General features: G+C 36.6%; 2 protein-coding genes across 3 annotated transcripts in view; one reads left to right on the forward strand and one right to left on the reverse strand.

The window, feature by feature from the left end:
• Positions 1 to 6181, forward strand: part of LOC111150656 (proteoglycan 4) — a 17880-nt gene extending 11699 nt beyond the window's left edge. The window contains 7 exon segments of the mRNA XM_022508152.1: positions 1 to 1392; positions 2030 to 2107; positions 2952 to 3088; positions 3763 to 3919; positions 4388 to 4585; positions 5067 to 5192; positions 5942 to 6181. The exon segment at positions 1 to 1392 is cut by the window's left edge and continues 10 nt beyond it. Coding sequence (XP_022363860.1) covers positions 1 to 1392; positions 2030 to 2107; positions 2952 to 3088; positions 3763 to 3919; positions 4388 to 4585; positions 5067 to 5192; positions 5942 to 6039 — 2186 coding nt within the window. The 3' untranslated portion in view covers positions 6040 to 6181.
• LOC111150655 (translocated promoter region, nuclear basket protein) overlaps positions 6092 to 24902 on the reverse strand; it is a 65426-nt gene continuing 46615 nt past the window's right edge. Inside the window, exons 39-51 of one of the 2 annotated variants that reach the window (XM_022508150.1) lie at positions 24516 to 24599; positions 21141 to 21341; positions 20261 to 20392; positions 19959 to 20049; positions 17721 to 17905; positions 16245 to 16313; positions 16036 to 16130; positions 13127 to 13233; positions 11856 to 11951; positions 11573 to 11729; positions 9518 to 9636; positions 6890 to 6985; positions 6092 to 6283 (exon numbers count right to left, since the gene is read on the reverse strand). In XM_022508150.1, coding sequence (XP_022363858.1) covers positions 6228 to 6283; positions 6890 to 6985; positions 9518 to 9636; positions 11573 to 11729; positions 11856 to 11951; positions 13127 to 13233; positions 16036 to 16130; positions 16245 to 16313; positions 17721 to 17905; positions 19959 to 20049; positions 20261 to 20392; positions 21141 to 21341; positions 24516 to 24599 — 1488 coding nt within the window. In that variant the 3' untranslated portion in view covers positions 6092 to 6227. The remainder of the gene's footprint in view (positions 6284 to 6889; positions 6986 to 9517; positions 9637 to 11572; positions 11730 to 11855; positions 11952 to 13126; positions 13234 to 16035; positions 16131 to 16244; positions 16314 to 17720; positions 17906 to 19958; positions 20050 to 20260; positions 20393 to 21140; positions 21342 to 24515; positions 24600 to 24902) is intronic. The other variant, XM_022508151.1, reaches the window with a different exon arrangement.

The following is a 24902-nucleotide window of genomic DNA, read 5'->3' on the forward strand; positions in this document are numbered from 1 at the left end:
TGACACCCACCACCCCTAAGGAGCCTGCACCCACAGCCCCCAAAGAACCTGCACCCACTACCACCAAGGAGCCTGAACCCACCACCACCAAGGAGCCAACACCCACCACCCCTAAGGAGCCTGCACCCACAGTCCCCAAGGAGCCTGCACCCACTACCACCAAGGAGCCAACACCCACCACCCCTAAGAAGCCTGCACCTACCACTCCTAAGGAGCCTGCACCCACTACCACCAAAGAGCCTGCACCCACCACGCCCAAGGAGCCTACAACTACCACTCCTAAGGAGCCTGAACCCACTACTATCAAAGAGCCTGCACCCACAGCTCCCAAGGAACCTGCACCCACCACCACCAAGGAACCAACACCCACCACCTCTAAGAAGCCTGCACCTACCACTTCTAAGGAGCCTGCACCCACCACCCCCAAGAAGCCTGCACCCACTGCCCCCAAAGAGCCTGCACCCACCATGCCCAAAGAGCCTGTACCCACCGCCCCCAAGGAGCCTGCACCCACCGTCCCCAAGAAGCCTGCTCCAGCTCCTCTTGAGACACCTGCTCCAACCACCTCAGAGGCCTCTACTACAACTACCACCATGGAGCCTCCTCCCACTACTCCCAAGAACCCTGCTGAATCAACGCCTGCAAAACCCACACCAAAGGCTCCTGAGAACAGTCCCAAGGAACCTGTTGTACCTGTAACCAAGGCTCCTGAAGTGACCAAACCTGAAATGACAACAGCTAAAGACAAAACAGAAAAAGACACACATACGAAACCTGAAATTACAAGTGCTGTACCTAAGATTACAACCCAAGAGACAGCAATTCCAACAGAAGAGACCACTGAGTCCAAAACAAGTACAACCACACAAGGAACTCCTATCACATCGTCCAAAAGTACTCCTAGAGCAACAACTCCTGCACCCAAAGAAATGACAACAAAAAAGACAACCACAATGGAAGAGACTGTGAATAAACCTGAAGAAACCACAGCTGTGCCCAAAGATACAACCACGAAACCTGAAGTGTCAACTTCTAAACCCCGAAAGCCAACCAAAGCACCAAAAAGGCCTACTTCTACCAAAAAGCCAAAAACAGTACCTAAAGGGAGAAAACCAAAGCCTACAGCAACTCCCCCAAAGATGACTACATCGACAATGCCTACATTACACCCTACCTCTTCAGAGGAAGCCATGTTCCAAACTACCACCAGCCCCAACCAGGGACTTAACTCAGAAATAGTTGAAGTAAATCCAAATAAAGATGCAGATATTGCTGGAGAAAAACCTCACACGATCCCCAGGCCCCCTGCGTTCACCCCTATATTTATCCCAGGTACTGGTACCTTGGTGAGAGGATCCAATCAAGACATCGCCATCAATCCCATGCTTTCAGGTAATAAGCATTAGTTATGTCCAGTTTTAAAACTGGTAATGTTAACTTAAATTTATCTGGGCCAGAATACCCTGAGTTAGTATCTCGCTATTGATATGTATTATCTTGCAGAGTTTTACAGCTTCTCCGTAGGTAAAGAGGAGTAATCACCGTAAGATTATTTGGTCTTTGGAAAATTGAATAATAAGGAATTTAGTGCATTTGTGTCTATATGCAGAGATGGTGTACAGAATGTCAAAAAAATTTAGTTGGGAGCGTATTCTTATAAGAGTACAATGCAAGGCAAAAGTCTGCAACATTTTTCTCTTTTCCACACCAATTCCAAAGGGCAATCAGAACTAAAAAATGAAGTTTTGTGTTGGGATCAAACATCTAGTAATTATCTAATTTACATAAAGATCAGGTAACCTGGCCCATTCCAATTTTTATACATTACTTTTTGAATAATATTACCTTTAAGTAAAACAATTATGAAATATGGCTCTTCTTTTTCGTTTCTGAAATATGCACACCTCCTACTAGCCCTTTCAACAGCTTAGGAAAATGTGAACAGAGGAAACAGCCCTGTGGGAGGATTTGAAAAGAACATAAACTCTTTTCTCATTTCCTTTTGTATCGGCTTAATCTTTTGTTTTAGATGAGACTAATTTATGCAACGGTAAGCCAGTAGATGGACTGACTACTTTGCGCAATGGAACACTGGTTGCATTTCGAGGTGAGCTATGCACATATTTTTTCTTCTGCCCATCATTTTATTCTTGGCATTTATGAGAACCAAAGGAGAGCGGAAGCTTGGGTTGAGCTTTCTGGAGGGGAACCTGACTGATGAACTTAACTCACACAATATGGGAACATGAAAGTAATTACCAAAATACAGGATTAACAGAATTAAACACATTAGAGTAACAAATAAAACAGCTTGAACTGATACTACTAAATTTTTTCTTTCCATTAGTAATTAAAAGGTAGTTCAAATTTTAATTTCATATCAAGTGACATGATATCCAGGTTTGTATTTGTATTCCCTGCTCTACGTTATATGAAAATAACATCTTGATTGCAACGTGTTCAAAAGTGCTACATCCTGTGGGAACCTAACAGGAGAACAGCAGTTACTTCATGTTGCTTCTCTGCTGGTCCAGTCCTCTTATATTTAGATTAAATCTGAAAGGAAACAAATCATACACTAGCACCATAGCGGCCAAAGAGATTTTAGCAGTCACTGAATTATAACTCAATTCTAAAAGATAAAGAAATGGAGATAAGTGCTTTTCTGTAACTCACAAAGCCAGAAGGATCTTTCTAGAGAAACTGGAAAACTAAAATATTTCAAAGGCTATACTGAACTTCAGACCTGAGAAATATCTACTCTCAGAAATGTTCAAATACTAACTTCTGTACTAATCCTCACAGTGTTGACTAAACTTGTCATATAATATGTGTTAACACACTTTTTTGTTTTAAATGATGAACTAATTAACAATTTTTCATTTTGGTTTCTTTTGGGGTAAGTTATAGTATTCATTCAGTTGAGGCTGATCTACCACTTTCAATTTTAGGTCATTATTTCTGGATGCTGAGTCCATTCAATCCACCATCTCCACCTCGTAAAATTACTGAAGTTTGGGGTATTCCTTCTCCCATTGATACTGTTTTTACTCGATGCAATTGTGAAGGAAAAACTTTCTTCTTTAAGGTAAGAAATCAGCAACTAGCTATTCCTTATCTTAAGAGCATGAATCAGCTTAACCTCCACTTCAGAAGGGTCTTCGTATTTTTTTTTAAAGATTTTATTTATTTGACAGAGAGAGAGATCATAAGTAGGCAGAGAGGCAGGCAGAGAGGGAGGGGGAAGCAGGCTCCCCACTGAGCAGAGAGCCTGACGTGGGGCTCGATCCCAGGACCCTAAGATCATGACCTGAGCCGAAGGCAGAGGCCCAACCCACTGAGCCACCCAGGCGCCCCAGGTCTTCATATTTTATTAAACTATTCTATCATCAAAATTTAATAAAAAGCTAACAATTGGGTAACATCAAAGACCAATTTATTCACTTAACAAAGTTAAAACTTTCTCCCTGTATTTACATTTAAGAATGAATCCCTATGGGGCACCTGGGTGGCTCAGTGGGTTAAGCCTCTGCCTTTGGCTCAGGTCATGATCTCAGGGTCCTGGGATCGAGCCCCATATCGGGCTCTCTGCTCAGCAGGGAGCCTGCCTCGCCTTCTCTCTCTGCCTGCCTCTCTGCCTACTTGTGATCTCTCTCTTCCTGTCAAATAAATAAATAAAATCTTAAAAAAAAAAAAAAAAGAATGAATCCCTAACTTTTCTATTCCAAGATGTTAACGCTATTTCCTCTGTTAAATCAACAGGATTCCCAGTACTGGCGTTTCACCAATGATATAAAAGATCCTGGGTACCCCAAACAAATTGTAAAAGGATTTGGAGGACTAAATGGAAAAATAGTGGCAGCTCTCTCAATAGCTAAACACAAGGACAGACCTGAATCTGTGTATTTTTTCAAGAGAGGTATGTTTACAATAACTGACAAAATTACCAAACTTCTAAGTACTGATTTGCCTGGGAAATTTTATTCAGTATTTTCATTTATTACTGAGTTTACTGTCAAAAGATCTTTAATGGCTGTAATCAAATTGTTTTCAATGAAAAAACGGAGGACAGTAAAATATATTCAGAGCTCTCAGCATGCAAATTACAGTTTCACCTGAATTTTCAGGTCATCATATAAAGGTCATCATTTACTTTCAAAGGAAGTTAAATAAAAATTATGCAATTTGTTGGTTTTATTCATTCAACAAGTTCTTCAGCATTTAGCAATTATTTTATAATACCCTTGACTATTAGCCATTATTAATGTCTGGACATACTTCATGAGAAACACTGATCATTTCCTCTACCTTGTAAAAGCTCTTTTCCACTTTTCTGGGGGATTGAGCTTAATTTTCTCATCACATGTGATTTTCTACTACATAATAGGTGGCGGCGTTCAGCAGTATATTTATAAACAGGAACCCATCAGAAAGTGCCCTGGAAGAAGGCCTGCTATCAATTACTCAGTGTATGGAGAAACAACACAGGTTAGGAGACGTCGCTTTGAACGTGCCATAGGACCTTCTCAAACACACACCATCAGAATTCACTATTCACCCATCAGATTCTCTTATCAAGAAAAAGGTAATGTTTCTTCCTGCGTTAAAAATTCTTACACATGAAATAGATGTCATACAGTTTATCTCACAGAATGAAGCTTATTGAATATAAATAGTGACTAAATAGCCCTAATAATTTAAAACTTAGTGATTCAAAACATCAATTGGCCTCAGTGAATGACCAGATCAATATGTACATACTGGTTTTTTTGTGACTAAAGAATGCAATTTATTCAGGTTTGTTATTTGTAATAAATGCCATTTATCAAATACCTCTTACCAAGAACATCACATACAAATCTATAAACCTCAGCAGAGTCCTAACAGGTAGGTATTTGTACCATGTCCGAGGGGGCAAAAACTGAGGCAACTAAGTTAAATAAGTCACCCAACGTAGCAGAGCTACTCAGTGACCACACTGGGATTCAAACCCAGATCTGTCCGATTCTTAGGGCTGCTCTTCCCTACAGCACAATCCATTTAGTCTGGTATCTTTAAATCTACAGGTTTCCTCCATAATGAAGTTAAAATGAGTTTACAGTGGAGAGGACTTCCAAATGTGGTTACTTCAGCTATAGCACTGCCCAACATTAGAAGACCTGATGGCTATGATTACTACGCCTTTTCTAGGAGTAAGTTATTAAGCAACTTTTTAGCTTCCTAAAGATGTGTTCTAATCTCTAAAACATGAATATAACCAAAGCAAAAACAAGTGTTCAATGGTGACTAAAGGTGAGAAGTTAAACTATAATACATATTCCAATTGCTCCGAAGAAGAGTGTAGATTTTCACTTTACTTTTAATTAAATTGAATGGGTTGTGATTCAATTCTGCATCATCCTTCATGAGATTAAGCCTATTATGATACATCATCCAATTATTTGAGTAAAACTGCTACTAAAACAATATTTTACATTACCTGTGGCATTTAATGAAGGTCTTGGGTGCCACAAAATACTACTTGAATCATTTCACAAGTCCTGAAGATCACAAAGAAGTTTTTAAGAAACCAATTGTTTTTAATTAATAAAAATTAAATTATGCTACTTGGGGGCACTTTTCTTTGAAAAACTCGGAAATCTAAGTTATTCTCCTTAAAGGATAAAGCTGAAGTAAATTATTGTTTTTTAGACTTAGTTTTTCTCAAACTCTTACGTTGAAAAAGGAGAGTTGAACCTAATTTTATAGAAAGCTGGTGACAGGTCAATCTGTCAAGGCAATTGTTTTGTTTTTCTCAGAAAGTTCAAATTAATTAATACAAACATTTCTGATATTAAAATGATAAACACTATCTTTGAGTACAATAATCAACACAAACTTTTTTTTAAGTTCAGATGTTCTGTTTTCTTTTTAATTAAAAAATGATTTCTCTTCTACTTAGATCAATACTATAACATCGATGAACCCAGGAGAACAGCAAGAGTCATTACCACTCGTTCTGGGCGGAGCTTATCCAATGTCTGGTACAACTGTCCTTAGACCCACCGGCAAAGGAAGAGTCAACTAATTAAATGAAGAATGAAAAATTTTGAAATTGAAATACATTTTATTAATAAAGAATGTTGAGAGAAGCATACCAATTTAAATACAAAATGTCTTTAATCTCGACAATCATTACACTAAAACAGGCTTGATCTTATTCACAATTATTACAGTTTACAGGACATTTAATTAATATTTCCTCTATTTATTCCTCCTCTCCCTCCCATTGCATGGCTCACACCTATAAGAGAAAAAAATAACCAAACTGAATGCATCTTTGAAGAAGTTACCTCAAAACTGGAGTATTCACTTACCCTAGGTCACTATAAAAATTGCTTTCAATATCAAATATCTAGATATATAGATATAAAACTGTGTTAGACATTTCACACATCTTCAGTTGAAAATTATTACAATTAGATTAATAGTTTCATGGCATGGATACAATCTCTAAGGGTTACATCAGAAAACATGGGGATATTAAAATTTTAATTTTTTTGAACTAGTTAAAGTCACAAAGCTTTACTCTATTGTGTAAAAAGTATAACAACAACAGGCAGGGAGGTAACAAATAACTATCTAGTACTGCAACACTTTAGCTTCTCCAAATCTTATTTTGAATTCAAGGAAGAAATGAATAAATATGAAATATAAGCACATACTCATTATATAACTGTAGTTTACAAGTCTTACAGATGAGTAAACAGCACATGCTCAATGTGTAATCAATCAATCCTTGGAACATTAAAAAAAAACTAGATAAAGTTAGAAGCTTAAGGATTAGAAAACTTGTTCCATGTATTGCTATCCTACATCCTATCACATAATCAATATGTCAGAAATTTACCTCTCTGTCTGTTAAACTGACGACCACGGACACCTTGTCTCAATGTTGTCTGAAGTCTTACTCGTCTGAAAGGCTTTGGTTGACTACTGCTAGTATCTAAGAAAAAAAACCCAAACGTTAAAATATAAGAAAGCAAATAAAAAATAAGAAAAAGAAGAAAAGCATTTATAATGGTAAAATCTAGTTACTAAATGAATGCATGGATAAAATGCAGAGGTGTCCATTTATTTTCAATATTTAAAAGTTGTTTGACTTTTAACAAGAGATATTTAACAAACAAAAAAAGGTAAAAAAGTGAAAAAAAAATTTCTTATTAAAAAAAAGTTCTTGATTTTTTTCATTCATTCACTGCACTCATATAATACATACTTGGTGCCTATCCATGTATCACTGTGCTAGCAGGCAGGGACTACAATAAAAGAACCATGTATCACCTCCCTCAGGAAACAATAGACCTCCACATATGATGTGAGTCAAATCTGAATCCTCTTCCCCAGACACCCCAAATCCAATCATTAGCAAATCTTGCCAGCTCAAATTTAAATACATACTCCCAAATCTGACTTCTTCTCACAAACTTCACTCTACCATCCTGTCTCAAACACCCTTGTCCTTACCTCGAATTTACAACATCCTCCGAACTTTCTCCTTGTTTCTGCTCATTGCACATTTTCAGTCTCTTGTTTACACAGCAGCCAAACTGATACTGTTAAATCTTTAAGTCAGAACTTCTCACCACTCTGTTTGAAGCCCTCTAAAAGCTTCCTAAATCCACAAAAGCCAAAGCAATTATAATGATCTACTGGGGCTCTCCTTCCTACCCCCTTCCTATCTCCTGCTAGCCTGCCTCTCTGGCTTTACTGTGCTCTAACCACACCGGCCCTCTTGCTGATCCTGAATGTACCACCTGCTGCCTTATAGATACCTGCTAGAAATCTCATCTGGAACACTCCTTCCTCAAAAAACTGCAGAGCTTGCTCCCTTGCCCTTTCCAGTCTTTACTTAAAAGTCATTTCCTTGGTAATACTTTCTATCAAATCACCCGGGACACGGTAGGCCCTCAAATATTTACTGACCAAATGAACAACTGTTCAGATGAGGAGGCTTACTGTTTTATAAAGATTTTTAAATTTTATTTATTTGACAGACAGAGATCACAAGTAGGCAGAGAGGCAGGCAGAGATAGAGAGAGGGGGAAGCAGGCTCCCTGCTGAGCAGGGAGCCAGATGTGTGTCCCAGGACCCCGGGATCATGACCTGAGCCAAAGGCAGAGGCTTTAACCCACTGAGCCACCCAGGCGCCCCTGAGGAGGCTTATTGTTTTATATTATCAAATAAATTTAAAGACATTCTATTTTACAGAAACTGTAAAAGGGGACAAAAACCATATTTTCTTGTGCAAGCCTAGGTAAGACGTAACATTCTACTGTCCAAGATAATTTTCACAGGATATCAGAATATAATTGGGAGAAGAGGATTTCAGCAATTGTATTATTAATAACTGACAATTTCTGAGTCTTGCTGAGTGTAATGCATTGAGTTATATAATTTATATACATTATTTCTAATCCTGACTGCAAGACTAGTTATGATTATCCATATTTCATTTATAACTGTGCAGACATTTAAAGTTACTAGCAGTTAGTTAAGGTAGATGTGGGATCTGAATCAATGGCTATCAGCTTATAGGCTGCTGTGTCAGGGAAAAGCAGCTGATAGGCAAGAGAGATCTTGAGATAGCAAAGTCCCATGACTAAAGAAAGAAAGAACTAAGCAGGTCTTCCATAGAATGTGAAGGTTCCATGGCAGAATTTGAGAATTACTGCTATAAACAATTCAAAATAATTAGTGTGGATGATTGGGTACTGTATTTCTTCAACTAATAAAAGTAATTCCCTACCTAAAAATTTTGAGACAGATAAGCTAGTATAGTGTATTGTTCAAGAGTGGAATCTCTGAAACCAAACTTCTTGAGTTCATATTCTTGCTTGCCCATCATTTTTTAGCTATGTACCCTGGAAAAGTTATTCACGTTTCTGTGCCTCAATTTCCACATGGGTGATTACCACATTGGGTTGATGTGAGAAGTGAGTGAATATATGTAAAGGGCTTAGAATGCTGTCTGACACATAGTTAAGTGCTCAATAAATGTTAATTATTTTTTCAAAGTACCACAGAAATAATTTTTATTGTAGAAAAATACATAAAATAATCTTTTTCAAAGTTAACTTCAAAAACTTGAAAGCCAAACTTAGAAACTGTTTAATCAGTAAATTTCAAATATTTTTTGAGTCACAGACCTCCTACCCTTCAACTCTCCAAATCAGATCTCATGTAAGAATCCTAGTAGGTAGAACAAATAACAAGAAACTCCTTTAAAGAGGCAGGAAACCCGAAGTACTGCTCCTTAGCTGCCCTCCCCGTGACCCATCCCTCACAGCCCTGTGGCGCCTCTAGTACAACCAAGTCTTAAAACTACATTTCCTTTAATAAAATACAATTTCCCTTTGAAATAAATCATTTTTAATTCAGGGGGGAAAAAAAAGAATGATCTCTTTGTTACTAACAAAATCATCTTTTGCAAACAAGTTTGGTCTATCAGTTGTGTTGTACTTAAGTAGGAACTTACCCACAGAAGAGCTGGATGGAGGATCCTGGCTGGTAGAAGGGAGATCTGACTCCTCAGACGCCTGAGCAGGCTCTCCTTCCTGCTGGCTATCAATTTCTAGGCCTGCTTCGGAACTAATACTAAGAAAAGAAAACAAAAATTCATTGGAAAATACAAAACTGATCCTTGAGGTATCCTAAATTGTTCCTAAACTTTTTCTGATACAGTTTATCACTTAAATAAAAAACTGCAGACTCTTAATATTGGTAACTATGTATTTTTTTTTAAAGGAGCAGGGGAAAAGACAGCTCAAACTGTTTTTTCCTTATTCCTCTTCTCACTAGGACATGTTCCAATTTTAGTTTTTATTTCCCTTCTTTGTTATTTTTTTCTTTTTGACAAAGGATGTACACATTCTTGACAATATTTGCATGAGATACATTAAACAGATTTTTGAAATCTCAAAACAGTTTTCTAGGAAGGCAAAGTACTAAAATAACTCACAAGTCTCTTCAACAACCTACCACTAACTCACCATGGGCTCTAGCCCAGAGGAGACATGCTGCGGGTACGTGAATTCCTGGCTCAACGCTGTTAACTCTCTCCCCATTCAATAAAACAGTCTCTCTCCCATTCAATAAAGCACATCAAAACACAAGTAAGGGAAAGAATAGTCCAAAAATAAGTTAAATCTGCTCCAGTTTTGTCATCTGCAAGCTTCAGGGCAGTCATTAGTAACAACGTCTCTGAAAGATCTCTCTCATGACTACCTGCTGAAGTTGAGAAGTGCTACTGAAGGACGAAGTGCATGGGGCTGAAGTCACAGGTCAAATCCAGTCTAAACCAGTTACCAGTGACCTAAGCAAGTTATTTTAACATGTTCTGAGTCTGAGCTTTCTCACTGTAAAATGGAATACTTTGCAAAGATTTTGTGTAGGTTAGGAATGACATATCTTTTTATTTACTTATTTATTTGACAGAGAGAGAGAGAGAGAGAGAGAGACAGTGAGAGAGGGAATACAAGCAGGGGAATGGGAGAGGGAGAAGCAGGCTTCCCGCTGAGCAGAGAGCCTGATGTGGGGCTTGAACCCAGGACCCTAGGATCATGACCTGAGCTGAAGGCAGATGCTTAATGACTGAGCCACTCAGGCACCCCAGAAATGACATATCTAAAGTGTCTTGCATACATGATATAAAATTAATGGCAACTGGTATTCTTAGCAGGGTCTGTAGTCCCCCCAGAATTAAGTAGCACTATGTTGGAGCATAATAATGGGCTTACTTTTTTCCCTCATATACTAGAATTGGTGTATAATTATCCAAGTAAATACTGCTAAATAAAACAAAATCTTTGAGCTCTACCTAGCAAATCTGTTTTCTACTTCTAGCTGTGCCTCTACATAGTCCAACTTTTTTATTTTGTAAAGAATTAGGTTCTGCTTTGACAGCTAAATATTTCTCCGAGACCAGTGTCTAGTGGTTTCTTGCATGAAATAACTCTACACCCTTTGACTTAAAAAAAAAAAAAAAAGAAAAAAATCCAGAAGCTGTGTCATAAAACACTTCTTTTGTTAAACTTTGTTTATAACTGATGTGTTAAAATGCAATCTGGTCTTAAAAACTACTAGAAAATTTATGATTTTTAAGAAGTCAGTATTTCAGACATCAAGTTCTAAATGCACATAAAGAAAGAGTAAGTGCGGCTCACTTGAGAGCCCACTACAAAATGGAAAGTTAGTCATTTACTAATTTTCACAGAAAGACTTCTTTCTTAGGGAAAGTTCAAGCAGCTGCATGAATTGAAAGGTATCAGTGATTTTAAAGAAACCATTTTTCTAGACTACATCATGTAATTTTCAGGGCGATAAACATTGCAAAAATTACTTGTCTGCTGTCATAACATCCAAGCCCTAAGATATACCACTACATGCAAAAACCAGTCTTCCGAAATGTATGGCTTGGTTTAGTTTTGTAATGCGATGCTGCTAAAAATCGAGCTCAACAAACTGTTTCCTGGCTAAAGGAAAACAAGTGTCAAAGTCTAAAGCAAGCAGAAATTATAAAGTAAATACTTACCCTTCAGATTCTGCCTCCACAAATACTTCATCCCCATCATCACCTGTTGCTGTTTCATTTGTGGTGGATAAAGTGCCAGTGGATGTTGTCACCATGGGAACGGACTGAGAGGCATGCTCTGAAGCATCAGACGTGGTACTCTCGGTAAACACGGTCACTTCAAAATGAAAAGAAAAGAATACTTTAACTTGGTGGTTTACCTAATTTTTAGCCAGAAGGTGTCACACAGTTTTCCATTTTACCACTAAAGCACATCATCTATCAGTCCGCCTGTGGTACGCACCTGGGGCTGCTACTTGCAGAGGGGTAGTGGGAACACTTCGGCCACCTGACTCTTCTTCATGAGCTAGGAAGAGGGGTGTTTCATACATTCCTAAACCTAAAGACAATTCTAAATATTAATGAATGATTGAAAGAACAGAGAACTATCAATATGCCAGGTATCTGAAAGAAAAACATGAAATCAGTAGACACCCAACTTTGCTGAAGCCCATAATTCACCCATCAGGCAAAAATCAATCTCTCAAAAAAACGTAAACGAAACACATCCTTTAAGTTTACAAACATTCAGCATCTTCTGAAAAAATACCTAAAATGCTGCTCTTTATGGGTTGATATAAACTAACTTTATTGAGTACACAACTATGAATCTGGTACCATGGTTGAGTCTACTCACCAAAACTACAAGATATTACTCCTCCCCTTTTTCCTAAAAAATTTGGAAATTTCTAGGATGTTGATTAACTTCCCCAAAGTTACAAAGGTAGTAAATAGTAGAATTCCAATGTAAGCCTAGATCTGTCTTCCAAGCCTTAATTGTCCTATAAAATAAAGAGCCATACAAAAATTTAAATTTATATAAAAGATATATGACTTATATGAGGGCCACAGATTAATCTTTATTGGGGGCTTATTGTAACAGCAGTATGCGTTCCTTACTCACTTAATAAAATGCCATATAGCTTCCCACAAATCTACCTGGTTATATGGATGCTGACTGAGGATTAAAAGGTAATTAATTCCACAAAGAGCACAATTCATGTTCAACAACCAACTACTATTACTTAATTTAGGGGTCATTTTATTCCATATATTTTAAGTATTTTTTTTTTCTTACTTTTAATGTTCGTGGAAAATATCTAACTAGTTTTATACATTTAACTAGGAATGTTAAGTATCACACCAAATATAAATATGCTGCATTCCTTCCAACAACTTTAAAATGACTCAGAGTACCTATGTATTTATACTGGTTCAATAAATATTCCTGAATACTTAGTAGACATATGACACTGTACTAGGAGCCAAAGAGATAATAAATGTAAAAGCTACTCTTTATGCTCAAAGAACTGAGAATTTTGTTGAAAAGGTAAGATTTATATGTAAAACAACGTTGAAAGTGTAGTAAATATAGCTTCTCCTATAAGTTTGCATAGGAATTAGATACCAACTTAAAAAAATTTGTATTTGCTCACTTAAAAAAATCCCATCAGAATAGCTTATTACTGAATATTCATGAACCCAGGAGATCTAAGCATTTATTTATCTACTTACCTCCTTGAGAAGCAAGCTGGCCAAGATCAGAGTGACTTGAACTTGTCTGTGGCATATCTTCAGGCGGCCCAAACCGGAATCTAGGGACACCAGCAACCTGTGGGGAACTAAAGAGAAAAAAATGAACTTAAGATAAAATTTAAAGTTACCTTGTTTAAACCACAACAAGGGAAAACAATACAAGAGAAGGAAGAATAATCATAAAGCAGGAAAAAAACCAGATTGAAGTAAAGTCGATACAGAAATCCTTATAATAATATTCTCAAAATATGAGTTGTGAATGAATTTAATAATATTACACATGATTTATATATATGCAATTTACATGTAACTTTCAGGTCTCTTGAACTATGCCTCACATTTCCTGAATCTGCTGGATATCTAATTCCATGCAGATACACTAAAAACAACACAAATCTAAAATGAGATGCACCAGAAAAAGAGAATGAAGTCACAAGACGAAGTTTTATCTTAGTTTTCACTGTTGAGCCATAGATCAATCAAGTCATCTCTAGCCCATTTCTTATCTGAAAGAGCTCACAAGATGGTTCCCAAAGTCTAGAAAAATTCTATTATTAGCTGGCTAGACCCCTGTTTTCCCCTTGTTCTAATAACACTATCATCCATCTTCCCGCCCACAATCTAGGATATAAAACAGCATTATCTCTCTTTGCCCACTCCCAACCCTACCCTTCTTCACTAGCCAGTCACTAATGTTTATGGATTTTATGTCTGTAATTAACTCTTTATTTTCACTAGCCAGTCACTAATGTTTATGGATTTTATGTCTGTAATTAACTCTATTTTCTTTTCCACATCAACATTATTGCTTTAGTTAAGGACATTCTCTTTCAGGTGGATTTTAAAATTTATTTTCATAAAATTATCCTACTATATAAGAATCTTGCATTCTGAGCTATGCAAGAATCTGCTGACTGACTGTCACTCAGAACCTGTTTATTGGTGTCTGCTTCTGACAGGCTGACTTCCAGAAGGGAGGGGCAGACAGTGAATGTACAACTGTGTTAATCAAGATGAGTTATGGTAAACTGCACAAGTTTAAAATAGGTTTTGATAGGGGCGCTTGAGTGGCTCAGTCAGTTGAGCGTCAGCCTCTCGGTTTCGGCTCAGGTCGTGATCTCAGGGTCATGGAATCGAGCTTCGTCTCAGGCTCTGCTCTTGGCGTGGAGCTTGTTCTTCTCCTTCCCCTCTCTCCCTGATTCTGCGTGCACATGCACACTCTCTCTCTCAAATTAATAAATCAATAAATAATCTTTAAAAAAAAGGTTTTGGGGTGCCTGGGTGGCTCAGTTGGTTGGGCATCTGCTTTTGGCTCAGGTCATGATCCCAGTCCCACATCGGGCTCCCTGCTCAGTGGGGAGACTGCTTCTCCCTCTCACACTCCCCCTGCTTGTGCTCTCTCTGTCAAATAAATAAATTAAATCTTAAGAAAAAAAGAAGGTTTTGAATGTCTGGCTATATGTTACCATATACTACAGAATAATCAATCTTTTCCCAAGTTTGTGGAAACTTTTTCATTCTGATACTCAATTACATCTTGGTATGCAGCTAATACGTCAGCCACAATTAAACGTGTACTTCACACAGAAAGCTTTTTTATCCTTTAAAAGTAGTCATATAGCGTAGTTAACTTAGGTTCTAGACCCAGACCAACTGGTTTAAACCAAAAACTGCCACTTTCTGGCTGTCTGAACTTTCACAAATTTGTTAACGACTCTGTGCTTCCTAATCTGTAAAAGTGAACATTAATGGTGTCCACTCTCACAGCTATAAAGATTAAATAAACTGATTCATGGAAATGTTCGGTAAGTGTCAGGTGTTCTTTTCCAAGACTCAACTCAACGTTGTCCTCATTAAGCGGTCTCAGATTCCTTCCTCCTGATTGCTGGAATAAAGCACTTTTTTGTCTTAAGCCTATTGCTTATGCTTTTATTCTTCTAGATTGTCTGGGTAACAATTAGTTCCTCGTATGCTTGGCTTTTGAAATAATATCATCTCATCACGGTCACTGTCATTACCAACACCTTCATCAAAATCTGCACAGCGTTTACTATGTGCCAGGAAATATTTTAAACATGTTAGCATAAATTCAGTTCACTTACTTCTCACAACTTACATGGTAGGAATTATTGTGTTATTATTCCCCTTAGTAAATGAGGATACTCAGGAATAGAGGACCTAAATAACCTGATACACTAGTAAGCAGTACAATATTCTGACTCTGAAGTCTGTGTATTTTTTTGTTTTGTTTTGTTCTTTTAAGAATTATCTGAGAGAGAGATTGCAAGCATTGGGGGGAAGGGCAAAAAGAGAAGCAGACTAGTAGACTCCCTGCTGAGCAGGGAGCCCAATGTGGAGCTCAATCCCAGGACCCCTGGGATCATGACCTGAGCTAAAGGCAGACACTCAACCGACTAAGCCATCCAGGTACCCCTGAAGTCTGTGTCTTAACCACTGTTATTCTGCCTTTATGTTTCAAATTCCTGATGGCAGCAACTATATTTCATTCTTTTTTTTTTAAGAGAGAGAATGCGTGCACAGTGCATGAGCTGGGGTGGAGGGTAGGTGTAGGGGCAGAAGGAGAAGGAGACAGAATCATAAGCACGCTCTATGCTAAGCTTGGAGCCTGACACGGGGCTCGATCTCACGACCCTGAGATCATGACCTGAGCTGATATCAAGAGTCCGACACAACCCACTAAGCCACCCAGGTGCCCCCACTTCACTCACCTTTATATAATTTTCCCCAACACTATATCCTCAACCCTCCTACCACAAGTGCTTAGTACACAATAGAGTACTCAACATGTAATGAATCTACCAAATGTAAAGAAACTGACAGGGAAACAGGAAGAAATTAGTCAATGTGTTTCTCTTTCATTAACTTACTGAATTGCTTCAGCAAATCCATCAGTACGATGTGGCACCACAAGAGTTGGGGTACTTGGAACTGTTCTGTCTTCATCATCAAAAAAATGCTGCTGCTAAAACAAAGACAGAAATGGGGGAATAAAAAGGTATGACAGAACCATACATATGAACTATACACTTATTTGCTAAACAAATGAGTCACTTTTACATAACGGGTAGATAGTTACCATGCCACCAATTCCGGGAGTCAACTGAAGCCCCCGTCCAACAGACTGCCTCCGAGTCATCTGAATTCTCTGTCAAGAAAGGAATTATATTTGTTTCAAGGAATCAGGCAATAAAACAAGAACCAAGTACCAACAGATACAGCTTATTACAATGGTAACAAGAGAACTGAAATGTTAGCAGATAATACAACCATCAGGATATCTTCTCAGGAAAATTTGCTAATGTTTGCACTAAAGAATTCTGTTTCAAATAGTGATAAATTTTTGGACGTGTGGATGGCTCAGTTGGTTGGGCGACTGCCTGCAGGTGAGGTCACGATCCTAGAGTCCCGGGATCAAGTCCCACATCAGGCTCCCTTCTCGGTGGGCAGTCTGCTTCTCCCTCTGACCCTCCCTGCTCTCGTGCTCTCTCTCATTCTCTCTCTCTCTCAAATAAATAAAATCTTTAAATAAATAAGTAAACAGTGATAAATTTTTAATGGTAGAGACTACATAAACCACCAAATATTTTTATTAACCAACACAAAATATTAACCAATATTTAAAACCGATCTCTGATCCTATTTTATTTGTATGTAACTAATCTAGTTTCTATTTCCTTAACCTAAAACATTAGTTAAGTATGTCTTTGGATCTTAAAGCTTAATTATCCTTTGGAGTTCAAACAGCAATACTGTCTTCATATAAACTGTTCCCCAATTTGGACAATTCTAAATTGGTAGATTTGGTATATTTTGCAGGATCCACACAAAATCCATTAAGACTTTATATTTTTAAAGAATGAGGTTATTTTCATCTGTGGTATTTTAGTAGAGTCTCACTTGGCAGTTTTTAGTACACTATGTTACAGGATAAGACTCAAGCTAGATTACTAAAAGCCTTTGTAGTTTTCCTGCTGTTTCTGCAAGTTTCTGATTAAGAGATGTCCAACCCTATTATAAAGGGTGCTACATATTGAGGGTCATGCATCCTTTCCTTAATTATAAGAGTGGAAGTTAACATGTACTACTGAAAAAAAAATGAAAGAAAAAATGTCTCTTAAGCAGAACAGAAATTTCTTTTTGAAAACAACAACAACAACAAACACACACACGCACCTTAGAGAAAGATACCTTCAAAATACATGGTAGTTAGCTGCTAAAATAAAATTTACTTTAATTAAAATCCAAGAGACCCTTTTTCTTTTTTAATCTGTACAAAGAGTGACCGGATCTTTATTTGTTAGAATTGTAACTATTTCAATTTATACACAACTTTTAGTAAGCCTTGCCCTTTCCAAAGTTCACTTTACTTATGAAGTAAACTAAACTACTGCTGTATTTCAAGAAAAATAAGAGATTCATTTCAGTTCAAAAAAGTTTATAAAAATATGCTAAAACATTAAAACATTCACTTAATTTCTGGAAAAAGTAGTATCTAATGCAAAGAAGGAAAGATAAAGCCAAGATTTTTCAGATTGACTAATACTTTTACTACCTGAACTGGTGGCCCCAATTCTTGAGGTGGAGCATGAATGGTGAGTCGTGGCGGAAGAGGGTGTGGGGGGCGTCTTGGAGACTGAGGTGCTCGAGGAGTCTGTCTTTCAGATGCTGATGATGGCTGCTGTTCTCTAGAAATGTCCTGGGAAAAAGAGGACTCTGCAGTACCTGTATTACCTTCACCTACAGGAAAAGAGAAGCTTATTTTGAACTATTAAATTTACCACAGAATAACTGGGACAATTCCCTAGAGTTAAACACCACCACTAGGAATGTTCACCTCACCAATACTTTCAGAAGGAAAGAAGTGAGGTGTGGAGAATGGGAGTGCAATTATCAGCTGTATGGCTTAAGGCAAGTCCCCTAACCTCTTTGAGTCTATTTCTTAGGTTGGCTAATGGAATTAATTAAAAGATAATGTTTGTATTCTGGATTTCTTAAACTTTGAATTTCAATGGTTCTTCACATGTCTAAGTCTTCTACATAAATGCTAGAAACAACAGAAGCTGTCTCTCACTGCGAAAGTAGGCTATCAGAATTTAGTGGTTTTACAAGTCTAAGTTCTGGAATCGGATTCTGGCTAACCTCTACACCCAACATGGGGCTCAAATTTATAACCAAAAACTCAAGGGTCACATGCTCTACTGACTGAGCCAGCTAGGCACTCACTCTCAGATTCTTATCTGGTACCTAAACTGATAAGCTTATTTTAAGAATTGAACACAGGTGACCCTTGAACAACATGGCTTTGAACTACATAAGTTCACTTTCAGGGGATTTTTTATAGTACATACTATAAATGTATTTTCTCCTCCTTATGATTGTCTTAATAATGTTTTCTTTTCTCCAGCTTACTTACTTACTTACTGTAAGATTACAGTACGATAAACTACAAATACATGTTAATCAACTATTTTAATGATATCAGTAAGGCTTCTGGGTCCATAGTTGGCTATTAGTAGTCAAGTTTTTGGGAAATGAAAAGTTATATGTGAATATTTGACTATGCAGGGGGTTTGGAGTCCCTAACCCCGGCACTGCTCAAGGGTCAACTGTGATTTAATACAAGTACAGTTGCTCAAGAAAAGCACTCTTTTTGTAACTTTCTGGCAATATACCAAATCCATCCACTAATTTAATTTTATCCAGAGCACTGGGCCTATTTTTGCATGACTGTAAATAACAAAGTCTTCAAAGGGATTCAATGAGCATCTACTGTATGCTTTGTATATGGGAAAAATGGCTATGAACACTAGCCCTGCAAAAACTTAACTTTTAGTGATAATACCAAAGGAGGCAAAAAATACTTCTTCCTGTATCCTAACTATATGACACACACAAGATGTTTCTTAAATCCACAAAGTGTTTTATAAAATATAAATTATGGGCCAAAGTATCATTAATCTCTCTCCTTATGTCCCTTAGAAAGCAATACTATTTTTTAGTATAAGGATTAATATTTTTTTCTTAAAAAACTTTACAGTTGAAAGGTTGCTTATACCCTTGCTTTATCTTAATTCAAAGAAGCATGTACCTTGCATTCTTATACACATAGGCTTATATGGAAACTCAGACACACTGTTTTCTCAACAGTCGAAATATATAAGGTTTTACTATGTTACCATCTATGATTTTAGCTCAGTATTACCTGTAAAATCAGAATAATATACCAGATGATTACCAATTCCTTAAAACACATTTTAAAAAGATTCTAAAATAAAATTATTTTCTATGATTCCATAATCTTTTAATACCTAACATTTCAGTGAGGTCTGGACTCATCCTTTCAAATATTTAACAAAAGAATGTCACAGTGACTAAAATATCTTTTATTCAATGGAAAACCAGTCAACCAGTAAAGCTCCAATACCCATAAACCTTCAAATGTGGGCTTGATTCAGACAACCTCTTCTGACTGTGAACTGCTAATACTGCTGTTAGAGGTCCCTAATTTAACTTTTCCACTTAGTAAAAAGACCAGCAACACACTGTACTTATAATACTTTACAGATTTCAGAGCGCTGGAATCTTAAAGAAGCTTGATGTATTAGAAAAGACAGTATGACTGCAGAGTGATAAATATAGTAGACTTTGTAAGATAATAGTAGCAAAACTAGAAATAAGCTAATCTCTTGCCAATTTACTGAGTGTTATTTCCTACATAATTAAATGCAATCCTAGTTTAGAAGACACTACCAGAAGCATCCAATTAAAAAGAGATGAAAAAAGGTCTCACCACTGTTTTGAGAATCAGCAGCTCTCTGATTACTTTCACCTCCACCCATACTTTCTTCTGTTTCTGTACCTGGATCAGTCCCATCACCGCCCTATAAACAAAATATGGTGACTAAGAGCAAATAAATCAAACAATTATCTTAAAACATAACAACTAAACCACAGTAACAACAAACAAAAAACCCCAAAGGTATAAAAATGTTTAGTGTTCTGAGAATATAGGTCTGTGAGTATCCTTGGAAAACATTATGTTTTCTACGAAGTTCTTGAAGAAAGCGGATGATCTAAATCCCAGCCAGTTACCTCAGCATCATCAGCTTCGTATCCATCATTGCCGTCTGCACTGCCAGTGCCTTCGTTACTGTCCTCACCCTCGTCTCCCATCCCTGTGTCGTCTTCATCATCGTCATCATCATCTTCATCCTCCTCGTAATCCTGGTAGACACATGCCCAAGGAAAAACAAAGATCTTAGATGTAGCACACATATTCTGCACTTCTTGATAGCATATCTAAAAAGTTCAATGACACACCACTGATCAGGACACAGGAGCTGTCTCGAGAACTGTATGGATTATATTCAGTGGCAGCAAATATCAAAATTATGAGGCTTACTGGAATGAGTACAATAATCTAAATTTAAAGGGAGGCATCAAAGAAAACAAATCATGAAATTATACTACACTATGAGCTTTTAAAAAACATTGATTAATGAAAGGTTCTAAAATGAGTGGATGTCAATATAGGCTTAATTCCCAAAATAAAATATAGTTTCACTTAAAATATGCTTCAATTAGCAAAAAAACAACAACAAAAAACCCTCCATTATTTTTTGAAAAAAATTATGGGACTATATAAGAAAAAAAAATCTTACTCTCTTCTTATCTCTAGAAATGATAGAGCTTATAATTAAATCCATTCTCTTATCAATAAGATTTAAAATTAAGTTTAATTAACAAATTTAGCAAATCCTAAAGGGCTTAGCAATGAAAAAAGATGGATTTTTTTCATCACTTGCTCTATGCTCAATTTCATTATAAAATGTTAATTTCAGAACTATTTGGATAAAAAAGGCAAAATAATCTATTTAAACTGACAGGGAAGCAGATGTTACTGGTTGATGAATTAGAAGTTGTAAGGATTTGGGCATTTCATCCAGCAGTTTAAAAACAATGGATGATTTACCTCATGTTCCCCATCATTTTCATCATCATCCTCTTCTTCATCATCACTGTCAATCACAATGACATCATCTCCTTTGCCCTGACCATCTTGGGATGAAGTTGTTGTTTGCTGATCTGACTGAAGGGGTCCAAGGTCTATTTGTAGAGACTGAGAGGTTTCTTCACTGTCTTCCATTGGAGTATAATCTCCCTGGGTAACTCCCTTTAAGAGCAACAAAATGAAAACTTAAAAATTTAGAATGTTAAATATACCTAAAACTACCAGTGAGATACTGTATATCTAAGACAGAAAAATACTTGTGGACTGGTAGCATTTTATTTTTAAAATATGGTTTTAAAAGCAGAATTACAGTGGGTGGCTCAGTTAGTTGTCTTCGGTCAGGTCATGGTCCCAGGGGCCTGGGATTGAGCCCAAGAGCTCCCTGCTCAGCAGAGGTCTGCTTCTCTCTTTCCCTCTGTCCCTCCCCACCTCGTGCTCTCGCTCTCTCTCTGAAGTAAATAAATAAAATCTGTTTAAAAAATTAAGAAAAAAAAAAGGGAATAAATTTGAGGACCTGGTGGCTCAGTTTAAGTGTCCAGCTCTTGATTTCGGCTCAGGTCATGATCTCAGGGTCATGAGATTGAGCCTGGCATCATGCCCCAAGTCAGGCTCCACACCCAGCACAGAGTCAGCTTGAGATTCCTTCCCCCTCTCCCTCTGCCCCTCCCCTCACTCACGTGCTCTTTCTAAAAACAAATGAAAAAATCTTAAAAAACAAAAAAAGCAGAATTAATTTGAAACACATGCTAAAGAAAATAAATCACTGGATTTCTTTACTGTCTTCCTATAGAAGAATTATTGAAAACCTCACTGGCTAATCACTAAAAAAGAAAAAAAATGCATATATATATATATATATATATATATATATATATATATATATATATGTAAATATATGTAATATATAAATATAAATATATGTGTATGCATAACTACCAGGGGAATATTGTAGATCAGTGTTGTTCAAAAGAAACATATTGTCATCCACAATGTGAGTCATATACGTGATTTTAAATTTTCTAGTAGTCATTTCAAACTTAAAAAAGGAAACAAGTGAAATTAGTGTAATGATATTAATATATATAAAATATCTCAGTATGTTATCAAACTAAAAATTACTGATCAGATATTCTACCTTTTAAAATTTGTAATTAGTCTTTAAAACCCAATGTGTATTTTACACTCACAGCTGATCTCAGTTCAGACTAGCTATATTTGACGTGTTCAATAGCCAATGTGATGAGATGACGATGCAGCTGCAAACCAATGTCAGAAAAAAGAATATCCATGGGCCTGCAACTTATTATGATTAAAAAAAAGTTTACTCCCCAAACCAGAAATAGTCTAGGAAACACACTAAAGAAAATAAGCTATTATTGCTGTAAATTTACAAAGGCACTTCTCCTCCTAAAAACTCACTATTCTAAGCCTTCAAACCACATTAAAGACATCAGGAACAAAAACAATTCTTTGCTTAATTCATCCTCATAATTCCACCTTGTTAGCTACTGAAATAAACTGTAATTTAAAACTTTATTTTTGTAATTTACTATAAAAAAATTAAATGTCTACTTTTTAGTTAAGCACATGGCAATCTATTTTTTGTACAAGCCTGAAACAAACTCTCATTCATAAAGATTACATTTGCTGTAATGGAAAAAAATGAGCAATTCATGATATAATTAAAAATGGGCTTCAAAGGGACGTGCTTATTTCAAGAAAAGCAACACTTATAAAGAACATCTGCTTCACTGTCAGAAAATCAGAAAAACGAACTGTTACACATTCAGTAGATAGTGCTAAAAATGGAATGGAAGCCAAATGGTACTTCTGAGTCATAGACAATTTTGCCAATCTCAAGAAAAAGCTTTGTAAAGATTTTAGTGTAACTTAACCAAGTCTGGCAATAAATTAGAAATTCACATATTATTTCAAAACTGTTATTACACTTTTCAGATACGACACTCTGAAGGATACATGAAATAGAGGTCATTTAGAGTACTATGCATTCATCTCTAAGGTCTGGTTTTCTGTTCTTAGTCGGGGAAAATTAACTTAAAAATTAATGCATCTAAGAAACTAAAATTCACTTGCAATCTATGGTTGCTTTTAATTAGCTTGAGATAACTCCTTAATTTCATACAGACAATTTTAGAATAAATGATCATGAAAATTAATCCAGCAAAAACTCTTTCAGGGTAAAGAGCGTAACTAGAACTTAGACAGCCTGAGTTCAAGTTCCAGTTTCAGTGCTATCAGAACTTCGGTATGTTACTTATTCGACTATCAGTTTATTTACCCATACAATAGGGCTGTTAAGGATTAAGTTTGTTAATAAATGCTAACTTCTTAGAACAACACTTGGCATACACAGTAATGAGATTATTAGTAGGAGTTAAATTATGAATTGAATTCTCAATTAGTGTGGCAGAGTGGATGAAAGAAAAGTAAATAATGTTTTGAGCATATGTGTGGCGGGTACTATTTTAGGTACTTTATAATACTAAAAATCATGTTATATTATTCCAACAGATAAGGAGACTAAGGCTTAGAGAGAATCAATGACTTTCCATAGCACATAGCTTCTAAGTGGTATAGTCAGGAACAGAACCTAATGGTTTGTAGCTTCAGAGTCTACACATTTCCCCTAGTGAGGGCGCCTCTGGAAAAGCCTCACTTAGAGTTCAGAAAATTAAAAAAATACACAAGTGCATTTCCTTTCATAGATTATTTTAATTCAGTAAGAGAAGCAAGAGAGGGGAGAGCTACAGAGGACCATCAAGGGGTATTACAGATTAACTCAAGACACAGCCAGCACTTATACCTCCAAATAATCAACAGGATTAATCTTTACTCATGATGACTCTTGGCTTGCCAAAATCTGTACCAAGTATAAACAAAAAAAATTTTTTTAATTTTTTAAATAAAAAAGATTTTATTTATTTACTTATTAGAGTGCATGTGCACAGGCATGAACAGGGGCTAGGGGAGCAGTCACAGGGGGAGTGTCAAGCAGACTCCATGCTGAGCACATTGCTGAGTCAGGGTTCAATTCTCATGACCCTGAGGATCATGCTCTGAGCCGAAATCAAGAGTCAGATGCCCAATGGACAGATGCCTAATGGACTGAGTTAAAAAAAAATTTCTTTAAGGACGTTTCCAAGGCAGTATACTAATTAAGAGTAAAGCAAAGCAGAAACTGCGATGGTAATTCCAATATTCCATCAAGTTTAAAAGCATCAAGTTAAAAAGAAGTCCAAATAATGTTTCAATTTGTCAAAGCACATTTCATTCATTAAAAGCAACAATTTGCTATTTTAAATATGTTTTACTTACTTCTCCAATGGAATCTTGAGAATCCTGGTTATATACTTGAGTTTCTACCTCTCCATCAGTACTTTCTTCTGCCATAACTTCTTCCTGAATCGTAACACACAAGTGTGTTAACCAGATCAATTCACTAGAGGAGGGATCACCTACTCAGCTAGTTCTCTCAATAAAATAAAGCTTCAATCTCTAATTTTATGAAGCAGTACAATATAAATGTTCTTACATTATATGATATAATCAGTCACATTCCTCTTCAGTATAAACAAGACTTACAAACACTAATTAAATACATGCTAATTATATTAACTGAGTAGTCTTAATGTTTTGGAGTAAAACTTAATTCACTACAATTTCAGCTTCAACAAAAGCAAATAAAGGGGATATAGCTTTGGT

This window comes from Enhydra lutris, unplaced genomic scaffold (assembly GCF_002288905.1).
Source record: "Enhydra lutris kenyoni isolate GAN:26980312 unplaced genomic scaffold, ASM228890v2 scaffoldscaffold24, whole genome shotgun sequence".
Taxonomy (NCBI): domain Eukaryota; kingdom Metazoa; phylum Chordata; class Mammalia; order Carnivora; family Mustelidae; genus Enhydra; species Enhydra lutris.